This window comes from Rattus norvegicus, chromosome 17 (assembly GCF_036323735.1).
Source record: "Rattus norvegicus strain BN/NHsdMcwi chromosome 17, GRCr8, whole genome shotgun sequence".
NCBI lineage: Eukaryota > Metazoa > Chordata > Mammalia > Rodentia > Muridae > Rattus > Rattus norvegicus.
The window spans coordinates 62,764,878-62,788,169 of record NC_086035.1 but is presented as its reverse complement, the minus strand read 5'-3'; the positions used below and the strand labels follow the sequence as shown (position 1 = coordinate 62,788,169).

The window sequence follows — 23,292 nt, the reverse complement described above, 5'->3', positions numbered from 1 at the left end:
GTTCCCAAATAATGGGGAAATGGAGCCCCAACTGGACATCTTTCATTACCAGATGAAGTCTCCAGTTCCAGGAAAGGGTTACATCTAACTGAGTTGTTAGCCAAGGGGGCCCCATAGGAAGTCCCAAACAACCCAGGCTATTGACGAAGCTGTTGATTGCTCTCCACAAACTGACTGTAAGGTCGTACTGCTGAAGACATTTACACGACTCATTGAAAGTGGAGAGGTCAAGCTGGTGCCTACACAGAGCCTTCACATCTACTGACTAGTGTTCATGGTCCTGGAGGGTGCTCTTCATGCAAGAGGAAAAAGGTAAAACCAATCTAGTCACCAAACCTTTGATCTATAATAGTGACCTGTCTGCCTTACATTCCTCAGTGACCAAGAATCTGAGACCAGATAGGCTAGGGAACTAAGGAAAACCCAACTACTATTGTTCATTTATTGATATATATATGTATATATATATGATATAATATCAATATATTAAATAAATATATCTTAAATATATATAACTCTTAAATACACACATATATGACTCGTTTTTAAAGGTTTATTTATTTTATTTATATGAATACACTGTTGCTGTCTTCAGACACACCAGAAGAGGGCATCAGATCCCATTACAGATGGTTGTGAGACACCATGTGGTTGCTGGGAATTGGACTCAGGACCTTTGGAAGAGTAACTATCAGTGCTCTTAACCGCTGAGTCATCTCTCCTACCCCCATGACTCTTAAAGACATTCTGCTATACTCAGATCAGCTCCTCTTGCTTAGCTGCCCTCAGAGAAACTTCCTCCAGTAGCAGAAGAGAACAAATACAGAGACCCGCAACACAGCTGGGCAATGTGTAGAGAGTGAGAGACCTCAGTTGCTCAGTCTTAAATATGAGGTCTCCATCTAAACCTTCTCCTTAGGAAGGCAAAAAAGGAAGCCAAAAGGGAAGGTAGGAGAGAGGGCAAAAGATAGTAAGTGGGGGTGGAGGACACCAAGGAAACAAGGCCTTCCAAACTCAGTAGAAGAGACTGGCAGCACACAGTGCCGGCCTGGGTCTGGGCCAGATGGACTTCCAGCTCTGAGAGAGCCCCTTACCCAGAAGCTATCTCCCATTGATAATCACTGACAAATCAGTTTTCTCCAAAGGAGCTAACCCACTGCACAAACCTAAGGCCATGTTCCAGGCCCAATTAGCATATGGACAACACAAAATGAACTCTGTAGCATTTTTTGGAGGTTCTTTGCCTCATAACTCTTTTTTTTTTCTTTTTTCTTTTTTTCGGAGCTGGGGACCAAACCCAGGGCCTTGCGCTTGGTAGGCAAGTGCTCTACCACTGAGCTAAATCCCCAACCCCTGCCTCATAATTCTTTGCCAGAGCTCCCCCCCCCCAGCCCTTATAGGTCTTTGGCATATATATTTCTGTTTCTGATTTTGTATTTTTATAAGATTTTCTGTGTGTGTGTGTCTGTGTCTATATGTGTTTCTTGAGCTTTGACTCTTTTTTCTTCTGTTTCTTTGTTTTCTCCTATTATGATTTGTTTGTTTTTATTTTACCTATCATCATCATCATGTTTGCATTCTAACAAGAAAAAGAAAAAACAGTGTGGATTTGGGTGCATGGGGAAGTGTTGGAGGATCTGGAAAGAGCTGTGGAAGAAAACTGTAACAAGACTATGAAAATAATTTTTTGTGTAATTTTGATTTTCGTTTGTTTGTTTTTGTTTTCTAGACAAGGTTTCTCTGTGCAGCTCTGGATGTCCTGCCTCGAACCCAGATCCGACTGCCTCTGCCGCCCTTGTGCTGGAATTAAAGGAGTGAGCCCCCACCTCTCATCTTGAAAAAAAAAGCTATTTTCACTTAAAAATTAAAATGTCATGTTTCAAATAATAATAATAATAATAATTAATAAAATAAGAATTAATAAGAAATATGAACTCCCTAGGAATGCAGACAAAGCAAAAGTGATAAGGTTGTCATTAGCTGCGTGCAGCGTGTTTGTACTTAACAAAGCAACCAGATTGCACTAGGGTCTGCAGCTCACGCCAAGTGTGTAGCACATGATTAGAAACGCGGCTTCCCTTGTTTCAGCCCCTCGCTGGCTGTGGAAGTTTCCCGTGAATGAACCATCCCTGCTACACACCCATAAAGCTCCAAAAGACGACTGCAGAAACTGAATCCCAAACATAAGCCTGAGGGCACATACAAGGAACCCAAAGAGGCGAGCTTAAGTACCAAGGACTGGAGGGGGCGGGGCTCCGAAAGAGGCGAGTCTTATAGGCGACTTTCTGAAAAGGAACTCCAAGAAGGAGGGGCTATGGGCGTGGTTTAGAGGTTTCCGTGAGGGGTGGGGCTTAAAAGAGGGGCGAGGAATAAGTGTGGGGTTTGGAAAGAGGTGCGGATGGAAGGCGGAGCTTAAAGGGATGCGCAAGCGGAGGGCGGGGCTTTGAGGGTCAAGCACGTGGAGGGGAAAGTGAGTGGGGAATTAAATGACTGGCTTGAAGAATAGGCGGAACTTAGTGTCAGGGAGGCGGGGCTGTTGTAACGCATTTCCTACTAAGATGTCCCTTTTCTCTTGCCGTAGTTGGAAGCCGGAAGTTCCTATGAGGCGTGCTTTAGAGTTCCGGGACAGTGCCGGCACCATGTGGGAGCTCCTCTAAGAAGTTGTTAGCTGTCGAATCCTGCTGATATTCCTAGTTCGGGGTGAGGAGGAACACGGTGCGGCTAGGCGCGATCGTGTCTTGGGACGGGAGGCCAGGGTGGGCCTTGAGACCATGGTCCAGGGCTGGGGAAAGCTGGTGCTGCCGAGGTGTAGTCAATGCAAATGCTGTGGTGTTTGAGCTTCGTGGGTCCTGGAGTGGCTGGAAAGGAGATTTCTGTGTCCTCGAAAGTACTGAACGCCGCATTATCAGTACATGAGGCCGGTGCTGCCGTCAATTAAGCCACTTGAAGTTTCGCAAGAAATTTTCACGCTGTTTTTTCTTAGCCGGCGTTTTGAGACATCCGCCTCCGTGCAACATGACGTCCTTAGCTCAGCAACTCCAGCGACTCGCCCTCCCTCAGACTGATTCCAGCCTTCTATCTAGACGTGAAGTTGCCTCTCTATTATTTGACCCCAAAGAAGCGGCCACAATCGACAGGGACACCGCCTTTGCCATCGGTGAGCACCCTTTCACTTAGCAAAGCTCCTGGAGCAATGATATTGGTGGTGGAGTGTTCTGTATTTTCTTGTCTGGTTTTTTTCCCCGAGCAGTGCGGGGTTTGATTTATCTTGTTAAACGGGGAAAAACACCAATCTTGCTAGATGCTTGAATGTATTTATAAGTAATAGTATCTGGAATTTCACAAATCAACTATATTTAAAAAGGAAGAAAAGTAAAGAAACCAAGACAATGACTGCGGTGTGAGAGGAGACTTTCAGAACTAGGCGTAGTTCTATTAAGGACTAAAAAGAAGGGGTCAGAGTGGAGTTCTTGTCATGAAGTACTTTCTCTTCTCCTGATGAGTGGGATGAGATTTATCCTATATATTAACAACTAAAGCCAATGTTTGGGAGTGCATTACACGTTATAACAGAGCTCATGAACTTAGGGGTGAGGAAGACTGTAGAAGACTACCTGTTGAGTTTGCTTACAGAGAAGTTATAAGTGACTCTGCTCCTAGGATGCACTGGCCTGGAGGAACTTCTTGGAATTGACCCTGCCTTTGAACAGTTTGAAGCACCTTTGTTCAGCCAGCTAGCAAAAACCTTGGAGCGCAGCGTCCAGACCAAAGCAGTGAACAAGCAGCTGGATGAAAACATTTCACTGTTCCTCCTTCACTTGTCTCCTTATTTCCTCCTTAAGCCAGCACAGAAGTGTCTGGAATGGCTGATTCACAGGTAGCTAAAACTTAAGTAGTTACAAACACTTGTTAAGCTATATTGTTAACTTTAACAGACTTTGAAGGTTAATTGATGTCTAGAATGTCAGGTAAACATATTATTTTATCATATCATATAACATATCATATTATATTAACCATGCTGATCTTGAATAAGGTGTCATTCGTTCCCATTTGGTGTGTTTGGAGTCTGAGGGGTTTGTTTGATTTTTGAGACAGGGTCTCACCGTGTATCTCTGGCTGACCTCGAACTCACAGAGATCTGCCGCTTTCTTCCCCGAGTGCTGGAAAGTATGTCATGGTCTTTGGCTAGCTTTGTTTCAGGGATAGGGTCTCATACATTATACAGCCCTCATTTGTTGCTGATGATGCTTTTTGTTTGTTGAATGCTTTGTTTTTGGAGACAGGGTTTCTCTGTGTAGCCCTGGCTGCCCTGGAACTCATTGTGTACACCAGCCTGGCCTCACACCCAGAGATCTACCTGCCTCTGCCTCCAGAGTGCTGGGATTAAAGGCTTGCACCACCACCACCTGGCTCAAGCTGATTTTTAACGTACTTTGTTTTTTGGCCTGGCTGGCCTGGAACTCACTATATGTCTTTTAAATAAATACCTTAATGTTTTACACAAGATTTAGAGAGGTAGCTATGCCAAGGTTTGTTGAGGAAAACTTCATTTAAGTAGTGTCTTAGTTAATACCAAAACCTGTATAAAGTAGATAGAAGGCAAGGTCTGCTACTACTAAGGTACATGTAGGAGTTTAAGAGATTGCTCATGGTGAAGAGTGCTTACTGTTCTTGAGGAGGGCCCCTCAAGTGTCAGGGGACACTTAGAGCTATCTGTAACTCCAGATCTAGAAGATCCAGTGCCCTCTGACCTTTGTGGGCAAGTGTGTGCATGAGGTGCACATGCTTTTATAGGCACTGTATATAATCTTTTTTCTTTAAGTACATGCAAGAGAATAGGAGAATCTTTCTTAATGTTCTTAGCGTAGAAGAACTGACATTTTCAAGTTCATATACAAAATATATGTGTTGTCATTTTTCTATCTGGATAAATTAATGTGATTTTATTAGTCTTTTGATTTTTGCTGGGTATGGTGGCTCACACCTTTAGTTCCAGTGCTTGGGAAGCAGAGGCAGGTGGAGCTCTCTGAGTTCAAGGCCAGACTGATCTATAAAGCTAGATCCAGGACATCCAGGGCTGCATAGAGAAACCCTGACTTGAAAAAAACCAATCCCTCCAACCCCCAACTGCCCCCCCCCCCCAAAAAAAACCTTTTGGTTTTGGAAACATAGTAGTTAGGAAAGCTGTAGAAGGTGACTAGAGCACAGATAAGCTCAGTGGTTATTGCTGTGTTTTAGTGATGTCCGCACAGTTTCATTAAAGTTGAAAGAAAGTGAATAGGGTATACATTTTGATACTGAACATTCAAAATGTTATTGCTCCGAATTGATTGAACCATGTTGACTCAAACTGGAATGCAAAATGGAGGGCTTCTTGTCTTCATCTGTTGTGATTGATACTTTGTACTTCATCAAGGCAGATTTTGGACCTTTTAGAAATGTGGGCCTGCCAGATGTGTTGATAAACTCTTGGGAAGCAGAGGCAGGGGATCTGTGAGTTTGAGGTACCCTGGACTTGTCTGCATAGCAAGTTCCATACAGACAGGGCCATCCAGTGATACTTTGTCAGAAGAAATGAAAAAGAAAAAAGAAGGACCTGTGAATTTTATATTTTGTACTTTTGAATTTTGTATTTTAATGGTTTCATATTTTTCTTAGGTTCCACATCCATCTTTACAATCCAGACAGTCTCATCGCTTGTGTTCTGCCATACCACGAGACACGGGTATTTGTGCGTGTGATACAGCTTCTAAAAATTGGTAATCCAAAAAACAAATGGTTTTGGCTGTTTCCTGTTAAGGTAACATTGTGTTTAATGACATACTCATTTGTGACATAATTATTATAAGTCATGATTACGGTTTTATGATTTGGTTTGGTTTTGTGGGGTTTGCTTTTGTTGTTGTTTTGTTTTGAGGTAGAGACTCCCTGTGAGGTTCTGGCTGGCCTCAATTCCCTCCTTAGTTGCTTGGCTGCTTTTGTTTTGGGGGTAGGGTCTCACTATACATCTAAAGCTGGTTATGAATTTTGATTTTTTTGAGAAAGTGTTTCTATGTGGCACTGGGTAGCCTGAAACTCACTATGTAGACCAGGCTGACCTCAAACTCACAGATCCACCAGCACCAATTGCTAATGACAGATGCAGTCAGAACAGGGGAGAATGGATGGGGAGTTTTGAGTTCAACTTAATTTAGTTTGGGAAAAGTAAAGCCCTTAATGATCCTGGGATAGTCCAGTAGTACCTATGCCATTGACTTCCTAGCAGAAACTCTGTCAGTGCCACCTAGCGTGTATTTAGTGCCCAACATTAGACAGTGCATTTTACATCATACTCCCATGGAGCCTCATAAATTCTTTATACAGGAGAGGACAGACTCGGAAAATTTCAGCTGCTTGATAGAGTTCCTGTACCTGAAGTGAACACGTTACTATATGAGCCCTATTCTCTGTACAGTGCTACTCTGCATCTGTAATTTTGGTACAAAAGACAGTGGAACTCTTAAAATACTTACACAAATTAAAAGGATTAGTATAACTTGAAGAGTATCAGGATACTGTTAAAATCGAGTTGGTGTTTGGAATGAAGGGATAGTTACCTGAGAAGAAGGCCTAGCGGGATCTATCTGCTGTAACACAGACTAGAAGAAAGTAGGTGTATGTCATAGGCGGAACTTGTGAGCTTGCTGATGGAACTGGCCTAGGAGCTGCTGAGGAAGAGAGCGGACTGACAGACCACTGGCCTTCCCAGGAGCTAATGACAGCGGCAGTGAACTCAGCAGTCGGAAGGAACGAGGGAAGGACTCCCCAGTTTGAATTAAAAAAATTTAAGACTGGATGTAAAACAGTTGGACTAACTGGAGTTCAAAACCTGCATCCGTGATAAACTTGCTGTTCAAACTGCCTTTCCCAGCACTGAGAACATCAAGCCCATTCTGGTCTTCACAGACTTCACCGTTATCTAGAAACTAACCCTTTCTGGGTATCTAAGCCTCATCCTCCCACTAAAGGCTCCTTGCAGGCTTCATTTAATTGTTGTGTTAATGTTTGTTCATAGACCATGTGCAGCAGTAGTTAATAGCAGCTGGTAATAGTACAGGTTGGCCCAGGTCTTCTGCTCTTAGGACCTTGTGATGTGGATACAGAACAATGTTGTGTTGGCTCAAAAGCCAAATCCTACGAGTAGGATTATGCAGAGCTACAGAGTTGAGGTTCAATGTGTACATAAACAGCACATGCTGAGTGCTTTGTGCTGAATTCTTTTGCCTTCCTCGTTATCTACTCTTTGGAGTTTCTAAGGGTTTATGTGTTAATCTCATCACCACCAGTTATAAGGAGAGGTTGTATCTGTATTGACCTGCCACAGTATACAAATGCTACTAGGTAGATGCTTGAGGTCATGGTCAGTTGGCAATTGTTTCTAATAGCTTGGTCTTTTGTCAATAGCAATCTGGAGTGCCGTTAGCTAGAGGAACTTTGGTCACCCATTGCTACAAAGACCTGGGATTCATGGATTTTATTTGCAGCCTGGTGACCAGATCGGTGAAGGTGAGCCGTGAGTGTGTTGTTGAGTGTGTGGACTCATAAAATGGTTGATTACCCTGAGAAAGGAAACATCAGTGGACCTTAGAAGTTCCTTGGGGTGCATGAGCAGGTGAAGAATCAGTCTTTTCACCAAAGATATTTTCTATAAGAATAAATTAGTCTGTTGGTTGTCAGGTTCCAGCTATAGTGATTGTTAAGTAGAAACTATCCAAAAATGTCAGGAAGCTTGTCAGGCAAGTCATTCTCGTTGTGTACGGTACTGAAGAGCCAGATGCTTCGGAAGAGCCGACGTGTGCTGTGATCCCTATTTCAGGCTTTCGCCGAGTGTCCGGGAAGCTCAGCCCAGCTGAGAGTGCTCTTGGCTTTCTATGCCTCCACCATTGTGTCTGCTCTAGTGGCTGCTGAGAACCTGTCAGACAATGTAGTCGCCAAACTATTTCCATACATCCAAAAGGTTGGTCAAATAAATCATTTTATACATAAAGTAATTCTCTTGCTTGTGAAAATTTCATGGAGAAATAAGTGTTTTTAGATTGGTAATTTATTTTGAATCGTTGGTAAGATTCAATCTTTTGGTTTAAAAGACTTGTCAGTTCTTAAGTAAGTGTCTAGTAATTAGTGTTAGCTCTTACTGTGTCCTGGATCTATTTTCTCAGTCACAGACTGTCCTGGGAGCACAGGCAGTCACTTACCTGTTCTTTTAGCACAGACACTTGGCAGAGGCTCTGCTTTTACTTCTAGGCCCCAGGTTACTATCTTTAATTCAATACAGTTTTTACCCCCGTGAGTGATGAGATGGGCTCTCTTCCAAAGATATGAGCTCACAGGTCGGGCAGAGCTTGTTGCCTCTTGTTGAGATGTCTGAGTTAGGAGGCTTTTCGGAGGTCCCTTCTCATAAATCCTATAGACTTGTCTCATCCCTGTGTCCATATAAGAATGGAAGTGAACACTTTGGTTTTCTACTTCTAAAGAGTCATTGTCTGTTAGCGTCATTAGGTTTTATAGATTCTTTTAAATTTACAATGTATTTATTTGTTAAAGTGTTTTTAAAACTACGTTTTTCTTAAAGGGCTCACTCATCCTTTTCATTTGCTTGTTTGTCTGTACATGTGTGTACTGAGGTGGAAGCCAGAGGACAACATATGTGAGCTTGTTTTATTCTTCTAGCATGTGGGCCCTGATGATTGAACTCAGGTCATCAGCCATGATACCAAGTGTCTACTTGCTGAACCATCCTGCCAGCCGTAGCGTTTTTTTTTTGTTTGTTTGTTTGTTTTTTTGTTTTTTGTTTTTTGTTTTTTTTTTTGGAAAAGATTTATTTTACATATGTGAGTACACTGTAGCTGTCTTAGACACACCAGAAGAGGGCATCAGATCTCATAACAGATGGTTGTGAGCCACCATGTGGTTCCTGGGATTTGAACTCAGGTCCTCTGGAAGAGCAGTCAGTGCTCTTAACCGCTGAGCCATCTCTCCAGCCCCCAGCCTTAAGGTTTTTTGTTCTGTTTTTTGAGGTTTTTGCTGTGTGGTCCACACTGGTTTTGAACCCATGTTCATCCTGCCTCAGCCCCTGAGTGCTGTGAATTTTTTTTTATCTTATACATAAAAACATAAGGAATGTACACAGTCCTGCTACTAATGTTTCAGTATGTGTATTTACTATGTTTAACATTTAAAGCAGGGCAAATATTGAGATTTCTGATTTGTTGTAGTTAAATAGAAGAACATAATTCTAAATTTTGTCATTTTCTTTATATTTTAAAAACATTTAGGGGTTGAAATCATCTTTAGCAGATTATAGAGCTGCGACATACATGATAATCTGTCAGATTTCTGTCAAAGTAACAATGGAAGACACCTTTGTGAACTCACTGGCATCCCAGCTCATCAAAACATTGACCAAGGTTCCTTCTCAAGTCAAGGATGGATTAGGTTGCCTGATAATTCTCCTACAGCGACAGAAGCCAGAGACCCTTGGGAAAAAGTATGTATTGTGTCTAGCTAGAGGCTAGTAAAGTTGTTTTGAATGCGTTTCGGTAAGTGTGCTTTTTCAACTGCTCCTGTCTAATGTGTTGCTATTGTGTATGCTTGCTTCTTGAAAGGCCGTTTCCTCACCTGTGTGGTGTTCCAGACCTTATAGGGCTGCTTCACGGGATCTCCGAAAACTACGATGTGAGTCCTCTTCTGCGCTACATGCTTCCCCATCTGGTTGCCTCTCTTGTTCAGCACGTTGCAGGTATGTGGCTTGCATTTGGGTCTAAAAGCTTCCCAAGTTTCATTTATCTTCAACTAGGACACCTGGTTGATAGGTTTTAACTATTTAACTATTTAAAATTTCTCCTGATTTTGTAGTTTCTATGTAACCTCTCTATTAAGTGAAAAATCTTTAGGGTTGGGGGCAGGTTTGCTGAAGGGGGAACCTGTTATTCTGAGAAATTTCTCAGGATTCTGTTATTTAGATAGGGAGGGTCTGAAGGAATGAGAGAATTTGGCCAAGTAAACCTTTTTCCCCTTTTAGATACTAACTAGTCTCTAGTGTTTCATTCTCAGTAAATATCCAGCTTCTAGGAAGTAAGCCAAGAAGATTTCATGTATAAAAATCCAAATTATGAAAGAAAATGATTAATTTGCATTATTTCTCTTTACTTCAATAAACAGAAAAGAAAGTAAATACTTGCTTCTGTTGCTGCTTAGAGAATACTAACAAAAAGTCTTTAAGTTATGTTAAATCTGATGGATACTAAGAAAAGCATTTTTAAAATTATGTTGAGTCAGATGTAAAAAAGGTTTACATGACCCAATCTTACCTTCAAGCTTTTATTGCAGTAAATTCTAGAAGATGGCAACCTTGGTTTAGTCCGGAGGCATTGACATGAAAGCTTAGCTTATTTACTTTCAGAAATCTAGGTTATAGCAGCCTCACTAACTTTCAGTGTGATCTGAGGAAGCAGTATATTTGCACTTTATTGATACCCGTGTCATGAGTATACTTATTGAAAGTATGGAGAATTTCAGGTGACAGACAGATGAGAGTAGTATACACAGAAACAGTCTGAAAACTGTAACGTACTCAATAGAAAATATATATTCAAATATAAGTAAAAGAAGGCTAGAGAGATGCCTTAGCTGTTAGGAGTGCTTACTGTCCTTGCAGAGGACCCAGGTTAAGTACCCAGCACCCATATTGGGGAGTTCATAGTTGTCCATGACTCCAGTTCCAGGGGATCGGATGTCCGCTGGCCTCTGCAGGCACCTGCATACATCTGGTGTACATGAGCTCGATGTACATGGTCATACACATAAATAAAACAGCCTTTTTATAAAAAGAAAGTAGGTTAATTTAGATAGTAGTATATATGTTATTACTAGAAAAGGTGTTCACTGTAAGTAAATTTAATCATGAGCCTGTCAAAAAGAATATCCCTAATTCAGTTTCCATCTGTTACATATTAAGGAGAAGAAACTGAAGGGATTGATGGTCAGATCTACAAGAAACACTTAGAAGCAATCCTTACAAAAATACCACTGACGAACAACTTAGACCACCTACTGGCTAGGTAAGGTGGTTTTAGCGTGCTTCTCTTGATGTGCACATTTATGGGTGAGTATACATTTCAGGATTTAGGAGTGCTTTTCTGAATGCTTTTTAACATATTTTGCAATGCTTATATCATTGCACTAATTGTCGGTATTGAGTCTAACAGTTGACAGCATAAAATGCAAATGCAAAATTTTCTTATAAGTTGTAACTAAGTTTACAAGTGTCTAAGTTGTTCTGTTAATAAATGGGCTGTAGTGCCTGAAATAGCACATCAAAGCTGAAAACTCAGTGAATGTCACCCAGAATGGGTGTGTGGTGGAAATTATTTCCTCCTTTTCCCTGAAAGGCATTCCTGTCTCCCCGTTTCATTCCCTAGTTGGCGGACAGTGCTATATGGTGAATAGCATGCTTTAGTGTAGTAGTGGACACAGGTTGGATCTGGCTAACACCACGTCAGTTAGAGTAGTAGTTCTGGAAGCCAGTCCTCCTGGGTCTGCTTTTGCCACTATGTTAGGTGAGAAAGGGAACTGCCTGAAATTTGTTTTCACGGAGGCTTAGTTTACAGTGTGGAATCAGAACAGCCTTTAAAACTTAAAGCCCTCCCCTCCTCTTCGCAGAGAAAGGGTCACTATTGTTGCTGTTTTGTTTGACCTCAGGCAAATTGGAAGATTTTCTATGTCCTAGTTTTTTCATTAGCAAAATCAATATAATTTCTTTCCTATGGAAGTGTGATTATTAGAGATGTGATTTATAAATCATTTAGCACATAGCAGGGAATTCCATGAATGATAACCTGTGTTTGCTGGTGCTCCACTTTCTTTTGCAGCCGTCTTTTTGAAGAATATATTTCATACAGTTCCCAGGAGGAAACCCAAGCTAATAGAGTGGCTTTGCTTAATGAACAGTTTCTTCCACTCGTCAGACTTTTAGAAAGCAAGTAAGTTTAGTGTTGTGGATATCATCTTCATTGTTTACTGACTGGTCTTCAAAGAAATAACTTGCAAGCTGTGTCTTAAAGCAGTGGGTTATGGTTACTTGTTTTTATTTTTTCCTTTTCAGAAAGGGACAGTATGTTTATAATGAGATATATTGAAAGACAAAAGGAAACAGGGACTGTAAGAGTTTGTGGACAGTGTAATATTTTTACACTAGAGACTTTATTGTCTACATAGTGACAGCTTGGTCAACATTAGCCTTTATGGATAGCATGTATTAAAATTAAGTTTCACTCTACGTAACTTAAAATGTCATGTATTTTATGCATGTGGGTGAATGTGGTTAACAGCTCTATCAAGAGTACTGACAAAGTGTAACTCCTGCATAGATACCCCAAAACGTTGGATGTTGTATTAGAGGAACACCTGAAGGAGATTACAGGCCTTAAAAAACAGGAGCTTTTCCACCAGTTCATTTCTCTTTCTACAAGTGGAGGGAAGTATCAGGTATGTTGACAAGAATTGGTGGTGCGGTTATTTGGAGAGTGTCAGGTAGTAATTTTCTGCTTTCCTCCCTCTTTGAATCTTCAAAGAACTGAGGATTTATACAGTTTGATAGTTACTAGAAATAGAGCTCTAGGGCAGGAATCATAATTGGAGAAGAATATAATATCAGGCAAACATTGGGAATTTTGTATGATGTTGGTTAAGTCACCACAGGGTGGCTTCACAGGCTCCCAGCATGCCTTTTTCCTCTTGGCGTGCATCTACCAGTACAGGAGCCTGCAGTTACATGAGCACGACCATGCTAGATCTTGAATCTGGTGATTCAAGCCTAAACAATAGAAATCTGATGTCTACACAGAAGTTCTTTTTGGTTCTTTTTTTCGGAGCTGGGGACCGAACCCAGGGCCTTGCGCTTCCTAGGTAAGCGCTCTACCACTGAGCTAAATCCCCAGCCCCTACACAGACATTCTTATAATTAGCCTTCAAAACAAATATTTTAAAGAGAAATGCAGTTTTTCTCTTGAAATTGGGCTATTACTCTCAGTGCTGTTGCATTTCCAATCAAGTAGCTGTCACTTTTAGTCTGATTCCATGGTCGCCTAAGCTGGAGCATGTCTTTGTTATTTAGCTCCGTTGTGTTCTGTCCTCAGTCAGGTACCAGTTTAGTACTTTCACTTGGAATTAAATATCCACGAGAAGTGCTGAGTTACTTTAAAGTGAACCCACACAAGTACACAGAACATACCATGTACAACATGCATGTTTTTGTGTGTTCTAACTCATACGTGTTGGTTGTTTTAGAGATGAATGTAATTTTCTGTTTCTACATTTATGGTTGTGTATAATACACTGGGCAATGTGGGTTATTTTGTTTTCATTTTTGGTTATATGTTGCTGAGATTAAATGACATTAATTATGTTGGCCTACAGTTTTTAGAGGATTCTGATACCTCTTTGATGCTCAGTTTGAATCACCCACTGGCTCCTGTGAGACTTCTGGCTGTTAATCACCTAAAAAATATCATGAAAACATCAAAGGTTTGTGCCTAACAGCTTTTACTTTTGATTTTTTCCACCTTATAGTAAGTAACAAATCTAATTCTAGAATAAGAAATTGGAGTCTCTATAAAGAATTTATATTGTATAATTGTAGATGAGTCAAATTTTACGATTTTTTTTTGAAATATCTGCCTTACAGAGTTTTTGTTTTGTGTTTTTATAGTTATATTTTAAAGGTTATAGTTAATTTTTAAATTACGTTTATGTTTGTATGTATGTATGTATGTATGTATTTGGTGCCTATGCATATATACACAGGTGTGTGCACAGAGGTCAGAGGAAAACTTGTGGGTCAGAGGGCCACTATGGGAGATTGAACTTAAGTTGTCAGGCTTGCTGGCAAAGGCCTTCACCTCCAGAGCCATCTAAGGACCTATCATCTCTCTATGGGCTCTCTATTTTTAAGGTCAACTCCCTAATTAAAAGATGGTATTTAGAGTGTAGTATTATGTTCAGTGAGACTGGAAGAGGCCTGTAGTGGTCACCAGTCCCAGAAGGCCTGTTGTTGATGGCCTGGTTCTGATTTTGTTGAGCTCTCAGAGGTGGCCGTGGTCTCAGCACTGGTGTTCTGAGGTGTCTCTAAGTTTGTGAGCTTCTTTGTTGTAACATCTGATTTGTTTTTCTCTTCCTCAGGAGGGCATTGATGAGACTTTTATTAAAGAAGCTATTCTAACTCGGTTAGGTGATGATAATGTGGATGTTGTTTCAGCGGCTCTGAGTGCCTTTGGGGTAAGTAAGCATTCTGTGGATGTGCACGTTTTATTTGTCAATACTTTCTTGTTCCTCTCACATGGTCCTTGACTTAGGCAGGAATGGGAGCTTAGGAATTAGTTTGCTGAGTACAGACTTAAGTCTGGTCATGAGTCTCCACAAAGGGGTAGTTAGACTACACAATTTGCTGGATAAGGAAGTACTACAAAAGGGAAGAATGCTTTGTGAGTTCTTAATATTGCTGTAAGAGCTTTCTGTTAACAGCCAGTGTCCCATGACCATGGCAAATTGGGTCATGAAAGCAATTTTTGAGAAATTGTTCTCCTAAGTGAAGAGAAAAGTTCTCATAGAAAAAAGTTACATTAGAATCTGGGGAGAAATTCTTAATAATCATTTTTCAGTTTCATTTTAGAAACGCTTTACAATATTTAGCAAGTAAATGTTTACTCATGGTATTCTTTTCCTCTTCTAGAGTTTTCAACAACACTTTGGTGTAGAAGAGACGGTTTCAAACATTCTGAATCTCTTTCAAAGAGCAGAACTTTCAAAGAATAAGGGGTGGTACGTGTTCGCTTCTGTGTTCATGCTCTTCTTAGCGATGTTCTCATCGAGTCCACATTGCTATTCTTCCTTTCTGGCTAATGACTTCAGTAACTTTGTGATTGACCTTTGCTCATGATTGTAGAACAGAGTCTTAAGAACATTTCTCATTGTGTGTCTGTGTGTCTGTGTGCATATGTGTGCATATGCCACTGCACACACGTGGAGGTTAGAGTACAGTTTTGTGGAATCCTCTGTTTTCACCTTCTTATGGGTCTGAGAATTGAACTCAGGTATGCTTGGGTGCATGGTATTTTGATTATGTGTACCCCAGTTCCTCCTAGATCCACCTTTTTCTTCCTCATCTCCTCTCAGTTTTGTTGTCTTATGTCCATCCTTTATAACCCTCTAGGTTTGTGCTGCCCATGTGCTGGTGTGGGGCCATCCAGTGGAGCATGTTGATCTACCAGAGGCCACACTCTTAGTGAACACTAGGTCTCCATTTCCCAGAAAGGATATTTGTTTTATTGTATGATGCAATGCAATGCATGGGGGTGTTTCTCCTGCATAAATTCATGTGCACCTCGTAAATGCCTGGTGCCTCTGGGAACCAGAAGAGGGTGTCAGATTCCCCAGAAGTGGTATTCTACTGTTCATTAAATTGTGTTGGCAAACACAACCCAGTGCAGTGCTCTTTACTGAGCCACTCTGGGCTGTGCTTTTTTTTTTTTTTTTTTTGGCTACATGAGTGAATCTCTACTGGCCAGTGGAGCGGAGATGTCCGATGATAATATATTTTGTAACAGTTACAGGTTTCTTGTTTTTCATTTGTTGATTTTTGTTTTTGTTTCTTTTTAAGGTATTTGACAGGACAAAGTTATTGGCTAGATAACTCCTTTATTCGAATGGATTTGTGGTTGTATCTTGGTGATCTCTGAGCAGTATTTTTGACTAGGAGACCAGACAAGCTATTGGCAGTTGATCCAGAGCAGTGTGATGATGAATTTTGCTGACTTGAAGATGCTAGCATGTGTCTGAGTCACATGCACTTTTATGTCTTCCAGGTACAGCGTGCTGGAGCTAGCAGCAAACATACTAGTCAGAGAAGAGATACTGAGTAAAAACGACCAGTTATCAAATCAGGTGGTTGCCCAGTTGCTGCCTTTTATGGTCATTATTGATAATGATGTAGAGTCTCCTGATACGAAAATGGCTATACATTTGTCAAGATCAGGGATTTGTTCCCTGCATCCTCTATTGAGAGGTTGGAAAGAAGGTAAGAAAGTCAGTGTTAAAGTCATTGTTAAATGTCCACTTCTGCTCTACAATGTTTTTTCCCCCTCACTCTTTGCTGTTGTTCCAGTTTTAAAAGCTGTTTTACTTTAATCAAGTACAAAGGTAATTTTGTGTATTCCTTTGAGGCCATGGCTAGAGTTATAACTCAAGCTGGCCTAAAACGACTTTATAAAGCAGATAACTGTCTTATAAAGTAGAGAGTCAGTTAAGAGTCCACTGTCGTTGCTGTTCACAGTGATACCTGTTACATGTCAACAAAAGAGTTTCTAAGTTTACTAAGACAGGGAAGCTCGGCTACTAGACAAATTCAAAATTGGATTAAAAATAAAAAGCAAGCCTTTGTAGAGAACTAGTAAATATTTTATCTAAATGAGTTACTTTTCCCCAGTACTTTATGGGGATGCCAGTGATTTAAGTGATAGAGTTTTTAATTTTTTTTTTTACAGCTCTTGAAAATGTTATTAAAAGCAGGAAGTCAAGAGAGATAATTGGTGTGGGAAATCAGAAGATGGTTCAGTTGCTGGGCAGCAATTTAAGTTCAGGAGACCGCTCTTCAATGTTGAAGCTGGTATGTGTGCTGTCCCTCCCCTCTCACTTCTCCTCATGCTTATTAGGCTCCCACTTCCGTTCCACACGGCTTCTTTTCTGAATTGTTGCTGTTATTTCATTCTTAAACCCTGTTTTGCTTTAAACAAATACAATGGCAATTTTGTGTATTTCCTTGGTGCTGTAGCTGAGAGTTACAGCTCAACCTGGCCTAGAACTCACTGTATAGCCCAAAATGACCGAGAATTTTTGATCTTCCTGCCTTAGCCTCCCAAGTGCTGGGATTAACTTAGCATGTTGTAGAGATTATCTGAAATTCTTAATATTTTATATCATTTTTTGGACTAGTGAGAATACTTTGTTCTTTTTAATCTCATTTTTTTCTAATTTATATTTAAAATATTGAAGTCTTTTCATTGTTAACATAGCAAAATGAATTTAAAGGAAAGTACTTCAGTAAACTTTTTAATGGTATTAGGTGTCGGATTTATTGATTTTTATTTTTAGGTCTTTGGGTTAAGTGTGTTAACATGCCCAAGTGTATTTATGTTCATTATAATATCTTAAGAGTGTATAATGACTTAGTAATCAGTGTTTACTGATCTTAAAAAGTCCTCTTATTTTATACACGATACCTACATAGGCCTGAGATAGAAAGCTTGTTCTGGGGCTCGAGCGACGGCTCAGCGGTTAAAGAGCACCAACTGCTCTTCCAGAGGTCCTGAGTTCAAATCTTGGCAACCACATGGTAGCTTACAACCATCTGTAATGGGATCTGATGCCTTCTTCTGGTGTGTCTGAAGACAGCTACAGTATAGTTATATATAATAAATAAATCTTTTTAAAAAAATTAAAAAGAAAAATGGTCTGTAAAGGCCATGACTTACTAGTAATCAAACATACTTATTTCTCAAGGTGGAAGATTTAGTATGTGCTGGAGAAAAGGAATCCTACACTGTGAAGCAGAAGGTGGCATTTCACGTGATTGTGTCTGTGCTTGTCTCTTGCTGTTCATCCTTGAGAGAAACCTGCTTCCCATTCGCCATAAAAGTGTTCAGTTTGTTGCAGAAAAAAATAAAGAAGCTCAAAAGCATCATCACTGCTGTGGTAAGGAGTGCAGCGTCTGCAGAAAGTTGAGTGTGGGCTAATGGTCACAGCAAAACTGAAGCCCAGAAGCTGTGCTGAGTCTGACTCTTGCTGGGGAGTGGGAGGCGCTGGTCCGAATTGTAGCTGCGAGTGTCATAAGACGCTCTCATGCTTTTGCAGGAACTTTACTTGAATCCCAGGGTTCCAAGGTTGGAAGGTTTTCTGTCATAACTGACTCTTCTCCTGCTGTTTTTATCAGTGCATAACCCAAGTTCTCCTAACTACTGGTGATTCACTTCCTCACAAAACTTGTTCTAGTATTTATTGAAAGTGTATCCTATTTATTTAAAATAGTTGAGTATTTCAGTAGGTCTAGGTGTCTGTGGCCCACTGTTGTCCCTGACAGTGTTAATAAAGTTCCTAGTACCCCATTTTGAGGTAGCAAGCTTGTTTTAATATCTGCTGTTCGCATCAGTATTTTTCTTTTATCTTCTGAACTTCAAAGGGCTGCTCATTACAGGACTTGCTAAGAGAATTACACTTCATATTTATGTATATTCTCAGGAGTTTTATAAATTCTAGTTGTAGACATTGTTAACTAAAATTATGTGAAGTTAGCATACTTCTTTAAACGTTAAAAAGTGGCTCAAGTGAGCCCCTCTTAATGTCTGACTGTCTTTTTTGGGGCTAGCAGTATAGAACAGTTGTGTTTTATTCAGTGTAGGCTGCAGGTTGTTTCACATTGCTCTATTAGTGCCCTTTCTGAGGACTGTATCTTTTCAGCTGTAGCAACATCCATCCTCCCTCCCTCCCTCCGTCCCTTCCCCCCTCCCCCCTTCTCTGTGTGTGTGTGTGAGAGAGAAATTGTTAGCTCACTCCCTACTCTGTTTGGAACTACTCTGAGGGTAAGCTAGCTTCTGTTTCCATTCGTGTTTCAGGAAGTCCCCTCAGAGTGGCATCTGGAACTGATGCTGAACAGAGGGTTACCGGAGGAGCTCTGGGTGCATTACGTGCAGCAGCTCCACGGTGCCCAGAGGATTGCCACGGAGGACTCTGTTTTACTTGTATTTTCCCTGAAATCTTTTATTTTTGCACTGAAGGCTCCAAAGTCTTTTCCTACAGGTAAGGCATGGCCATGAGCCTTTAATGTGATGAGGCACTGCGTTCTTAGCGCCGTACGTGGTTCACCTTCACTTGAACGACCAGTTCCCAGCATGCTCGTGTAGGATTGTCATTGCTTCTCTTTGTCACCATATCCCCTCAGGTGCCATGTGGTGGAATCCTGAGCGACTGGATGAAGACAGCAGACATTACCTGTGCCTGCTCATTGGCCTCTTTGAAATGTTGCTGGAGGTTTCTGGTGCCATGCATTTCAGGGTCCTGATGAGGCTCATAGTGAAGGTATGTGGCTCTCCTCCCAGGCATTCCGCTGTCCGCTGTGGGTAGTGTCGGTTATTTTACTACTGAAGTCTAATAATAAGGTCTATTTCCACCAGTGAACAGTGTGTGCTGGTAAACATGCCCTGTAGAGCAGTCAGGCAGTCACGGCCAGGCAGCGCGCTGAGTATACAGTAGCATGCAGCATCCCTGTTGATGAGCAGTTGTGTTCAAAGACCAAACAACTCCGTCTGTGTTTTAAATAGCATTTATAGATGAGAAAACTGGCTGAGTGGTCAAAGATGATATTCCGGAAATGCAGTCGCTCACGAGACCTCTCTGGGCCTTGTTGCCTCCTTGCTGCAAGCAGTGTGGTCTTGTCTCTGCGGCTTTCAGCATGGTCGCCATCTCTCACTCCTTCCAGAGCTTTAGTGAAGCTTCCCGGGTCCCACCCTTATCTTGACCTTTAGTTAGTGCACGTGTCTTTTTTGTTCAGTATTGTCAAGTGCAAAGTTATAGTGAGGCTTCTTGAATGTCATTCTTCAGTGACATCCTAACAGGTTGAAGTCCAAATATTGAAGAAGTGATTCATCAAATCACTCCCATGTGGTTATGGTACAGTAATGAACAGATCTAGGGACAGCATATCTGAGTAAGAACTAGACTTCACTTCGTTCTGCTTTCTTTTGATTAGGTACATCTACAAGATGTTCTTCAGTTGTTCAAGTTCTTTTGCATTTTGTGGACCTATGGTTCTAGCCTTTCAAATCCACTGAGCTGCACTGTGAAGTCGGAGCTGCAGACTCAAGCTCTTTACATAGGCTCTGCGATGCTGTCTTCTCAGAGTACACAGTGTAAACAAAACCTGGCACATCCTGCATCTCCAGGTAGGGCGGGTCACATGTATCATCTTAATTAGTACATTATAGACATCTTACGAGGAAGGATAGCATATAATCGTGTACTTGATTGTATAGAGATAACATGATTTATTAAAATAGAAGATTCTATAGGGGAGATGGTGACAAGGATAAAGGCCCTTGCCACCAAGCCTTATGACTTAAATTTAATCCCAGTCCCCACATAGTGAAAGGAGAGAACTGATCCCTCAAAGTTGTCCTCTGACCTCTGCACTCAGTCAGTGGTGATTGCACCGCTACCAAATATAGTTACAGAAAATATCCTTGCTTTTATTTATTTATTAAAAATGTAATTTAAAAACTAAGAAAAAGCCAGGTGTGGTGGCACATGGTGACAGTAGATTTTCTGGGCTCATTTGTATACTTTGGGGAAACATGACCCACATTTTCCTGAAATAATTAGATGGTGAACAGTCTTCAGAAGAGGGAGTCTGAGAGAGAACCTTTGTGTGTATGACCGCCAGGGTGGGAATAGTGCTAGAGACCGTAGCCAGGCCGATGAATGCTATGCAGCTCAGCCGTGCTCCCAGCCCTAGAAGGAAGTCTATCACTGTGAACCTTTGACACTATGTAAGTTTTGCCCACTGACACATTCTTTCCCCTCTGGTATTAGTGGTGATGTCTCTACTCCTCAATCTGGGAAGCCCTGTCAAAGAAGTCCGCAGAGCTGCTGTTCAGTGTCTCCAGGCCCTCAGCGGAGTAGCCTCAAAGTTTCAACTGGTGATAGATCACCTCGTTCCTAAGGCAGAGGAGATCACTTCAGATGCTACCTATGTGGTTCAGGTAGACCACTGTCAAAGAAGGTTGAGATCTGAGGCCTGTGCAACAGGAACAGCCTTCTCTTCCTGTGCCTTGCAGGGACTGTGGGAAACTAATTCAGTAATTTAAAATTCACATCAGCAACTACAGACTTTTGATCCTTTTTTTAAAAGGTCATAAACTGTGTTTCAATTTTGCTGTCCTTGCATGAAAGAGTAATGTTGAACCTTTCATGTGAGCTAGCTTTTGGATACTGATATTCTTTCTAGTTGGAACCTTATTTAAGAGAAATTAAAAAGGTGTAAGAAGTGTCATGCCATTTGGAATTTCCAGAATTAGAATATTTAGTCCTTAAAGTTCGTTTTCCCTTCTTACTGCATTTTTCTTTCTTTCTGGTATCCTAGGATTTGGCTACACTATTTGGTGAACTACAGAATGAAGAGAAACAGAAATCACACCATAAGTTGTCTGAAACCCTGAGAAGCCTTCTTCACTGTGTGTATGACTGCCCGTCTTACATTGCAAAAGACTTGATGAAAGTATTACAGGATGTGAACAGTGAGGTAGGGAGGTTTTCACAGAATGCAGTAGAACATGTGTCCCTGACCCGAGGAGTAACTGTCATGTATGAGGAAGCAACCATGTGCCCCAGGGGAGAATGCTCTTCAGATTGGGAGGAAGAATTACAGAGGAAAGAAGGATACAGGATGCAAAAGCACACATCACAAATGCCCATTCACTTTAAAATAGTGGGCATTGTCTCACATCAGCTTTCTATCTATTCCAGATAGCTTTTGATTTGTGCCCATTTTTCAAGGACAATTCCTCTACAAAGAAACATATTTGCAGTCTCTGAATTGGAACTGGTTTTTCTTACTTATAAAATTTATGGCTTCATGTATTTTTCTGGAGGGAAAAGCACAGGCTGCATTATGTCCTCGAGGAAGCCTGTGATGCGAAGGAAGTGTCTGCTCTGTTCAGAGTTTTAAGTCCCTTCTTATCCTGCCTCGATTGCCCAGGTGCCCCATTGCTCTTGACTGACAAATATTCAGAGAAATAAAGTGGATACAAGGGGATATAAATTAATTGATATTATTATCAGTTGTGTCAGTTATCAGCCCTGGGTTGTCAGTGGGGAGGGACATTTGCAAGTTGACGAAACTTCTTGTATAAAGGAGTGAATATGGTCCATACTCCTGTCTGTGAGATTGTTTTCTGGTTCAACCAGGCCCAACTTGGAAATGTTTGGGAGAAAAATTTTGTTTATAGTAAACAGGGTTTTTTTTTTCCTTGTCCTTATTTCCTAAAAAGCACAGCATTGTTACTGTAATTAGCTTAGAACTGAGTTTTGGAAAGCTGTGCTAGATTATATGCTCACACCATGCCATGTTCTGTGAGGAGCTTGAGTATATAGGGGTTTTGTTTAAGGAATGGGTTAGAGGTAGTACTCTGTAGACATCGAGAAACAGCTCTTGGCTCTGTGAACCATCTTTCTTTGCAGCTCAGATCTGCCACTTTCGGGAAAGCACCCACAAAGGATATGGAAATAGATAATTATGGCTGTTGTCAATGAAAGTTTAAAAAGGCAGGACATCACTGAATTTGTTAGACAGCCATGATTTGCTAACCTATGATTTAATTATTGAAGCCTTGACATCCTCATTTAAATTCACATTAGTCATGTCAAAGAGGAAATGGTGGTTGAGGGAAATGCAGTGCTTTGGCAAATGCTTAACTGTTGACTACTCATATTTTAGGTCATATTTTCTGTCCTCACAATCACAGCGTCCTTTAGAGAACTGTCAGATGAGCTTTCCTGAGCAGAGCATGAGTCTGACAACCTTCTCTGTCTTTAGGTGGTGCTTGCCCAGCTGCTGCCTATGGTGGAACAGCTCCTAGAGAAGGTGGAGAAGGAGCCCACAGCTGTCCTGAAAGATGAGGCCATTGTTTTGCATCTCACTCTGGGAAAATACAATGAGTGTTCAGCTTCGCTTTTACAAAAAGACTCGAAGAGTCTAGACCTGTTCATAAAAGCTATGCACACAACAAAGGAGCTTCACCCAGGAATGCCAACCGTTCAGATTACTGCTCTTGAAAAGGTCAGTGGCTCCCTTTAGAAACTCAAGCTTGATCAAGCATGAAGACAGTTATAAGTTATTAATAGGTTGAACTTACTTATAGAGGCACAGGTATGTTTACCTACTGAACAAAAGTTGCATGCAGGCCATTAGAAAGAATTGCATTTAAAAGCTGGTGAGGTGATGCCACAAGTAAAGGTGATTGTCACGCAAACCTGACTACTTGAGTGATTCCCCAGAACCCGCAGTGAGCACTGATTCCCAAAAGTTCTATATGCGTGCATCATGGCACACAATACTAAGAGATACCCCGCCCCATTTTTTAAGCATTGAATTTTAAATGGAAAAATGAAGCACCATTTTTTTTTTTTATATAGTAAGGGAAAGTTAGG

General features: G+C 41.1%; 1 protein-coding gene across 3 annotated transcripts in view; it reads left to right on the top strand.

The window, feature by feature from the left end:
• Positions 1–2,560: 2,560 nt before the first annotated feature.
• The window catches only part of Heatr1 (HEAT repeat containing 1), a 40,602-nt gene continuing 19,870 nt past the window's right edge, over positions 2,561–23,292 (top strand). The window contains exons 1-23 of one of the 3 annotated variants that reach the window (XM_017600630.3): positions 2,561–2,700; positions 2,984–3,157; positions 3,661–3,877; positions 5,662–5,803; positions 7,447–7,548; positions 7,859–7,999; positions 9,318–9,529; positions 9,648–9,781; positions 11,000–11,102; positions 11,913–12,023; positions 12,411–12,528; positions 13,459–13,566; positions 14,221–14,316; positions 14,771–14,859; positions 15,903–16,114; positions 16,581–16,702; positions 17,596–17,787; positions 18,705–18,888; positions 19,031–19,167; positions 19,838–20,030; positions 20,677–20,846; positions 21,227–21,385; positions 22,679–22,921. In XM_017600630.3, the coding sequence (XP_017456119.1) occupies positions 3,016–3,157; positions 3,661–3,877; positions 5,662–5,803; positions 7,447–7,548; positions 7,859–7,999; positions 9,318–9,529; positions 9,648–9,781; positions 11,000–11,102; positions 11,913–12,023; positions 12,411–12,528; positions 13,459–13,566; positions 14,221–14,316; positions 14,771–14,859; positions 15,903–16,114; positions 16,581–16,702; positions 17,596–17,787; positions 18,705–18,888; positions 19,031–19,167; positions 19,838–20,030; positions 20,677–20,846; positions 21,227–21,385; positions 22,679–22,921 (3,327 nt within the window). In that variant the 5' untranslated portion in view covers positions 2,561–2,700; positions 2,984–3,015. Of the gene's footprint in view, positions 2,716–2,983; positions 3,158–3,660; positions 3,878–5,661; positions 5,804–7,446; positions 7,549–7,858; positions 8,000–9,317; positions 9,530–9,647; positions 9,782–10,999; positions 11,103–11,912; positions 12,024–12,410; positions 12,529–13,458; positions 13,567–14,220; positions 14,317–14,770; positions 14,860–15,902; positions 16,115–16,580; positions 16,703–17,595; positions 17,788–18,704; positions 18,889–19,030; positions 19,168–19,837; positions 20,031–20,676; positions 20,847–21,226; positions 21,386–22,678; positions 22,922–23,292 lie in introns of those variants that run through there. The other 2 variants (XM_017600631.3, NM_001108418.2) reach the window with 2 other exon arrangements.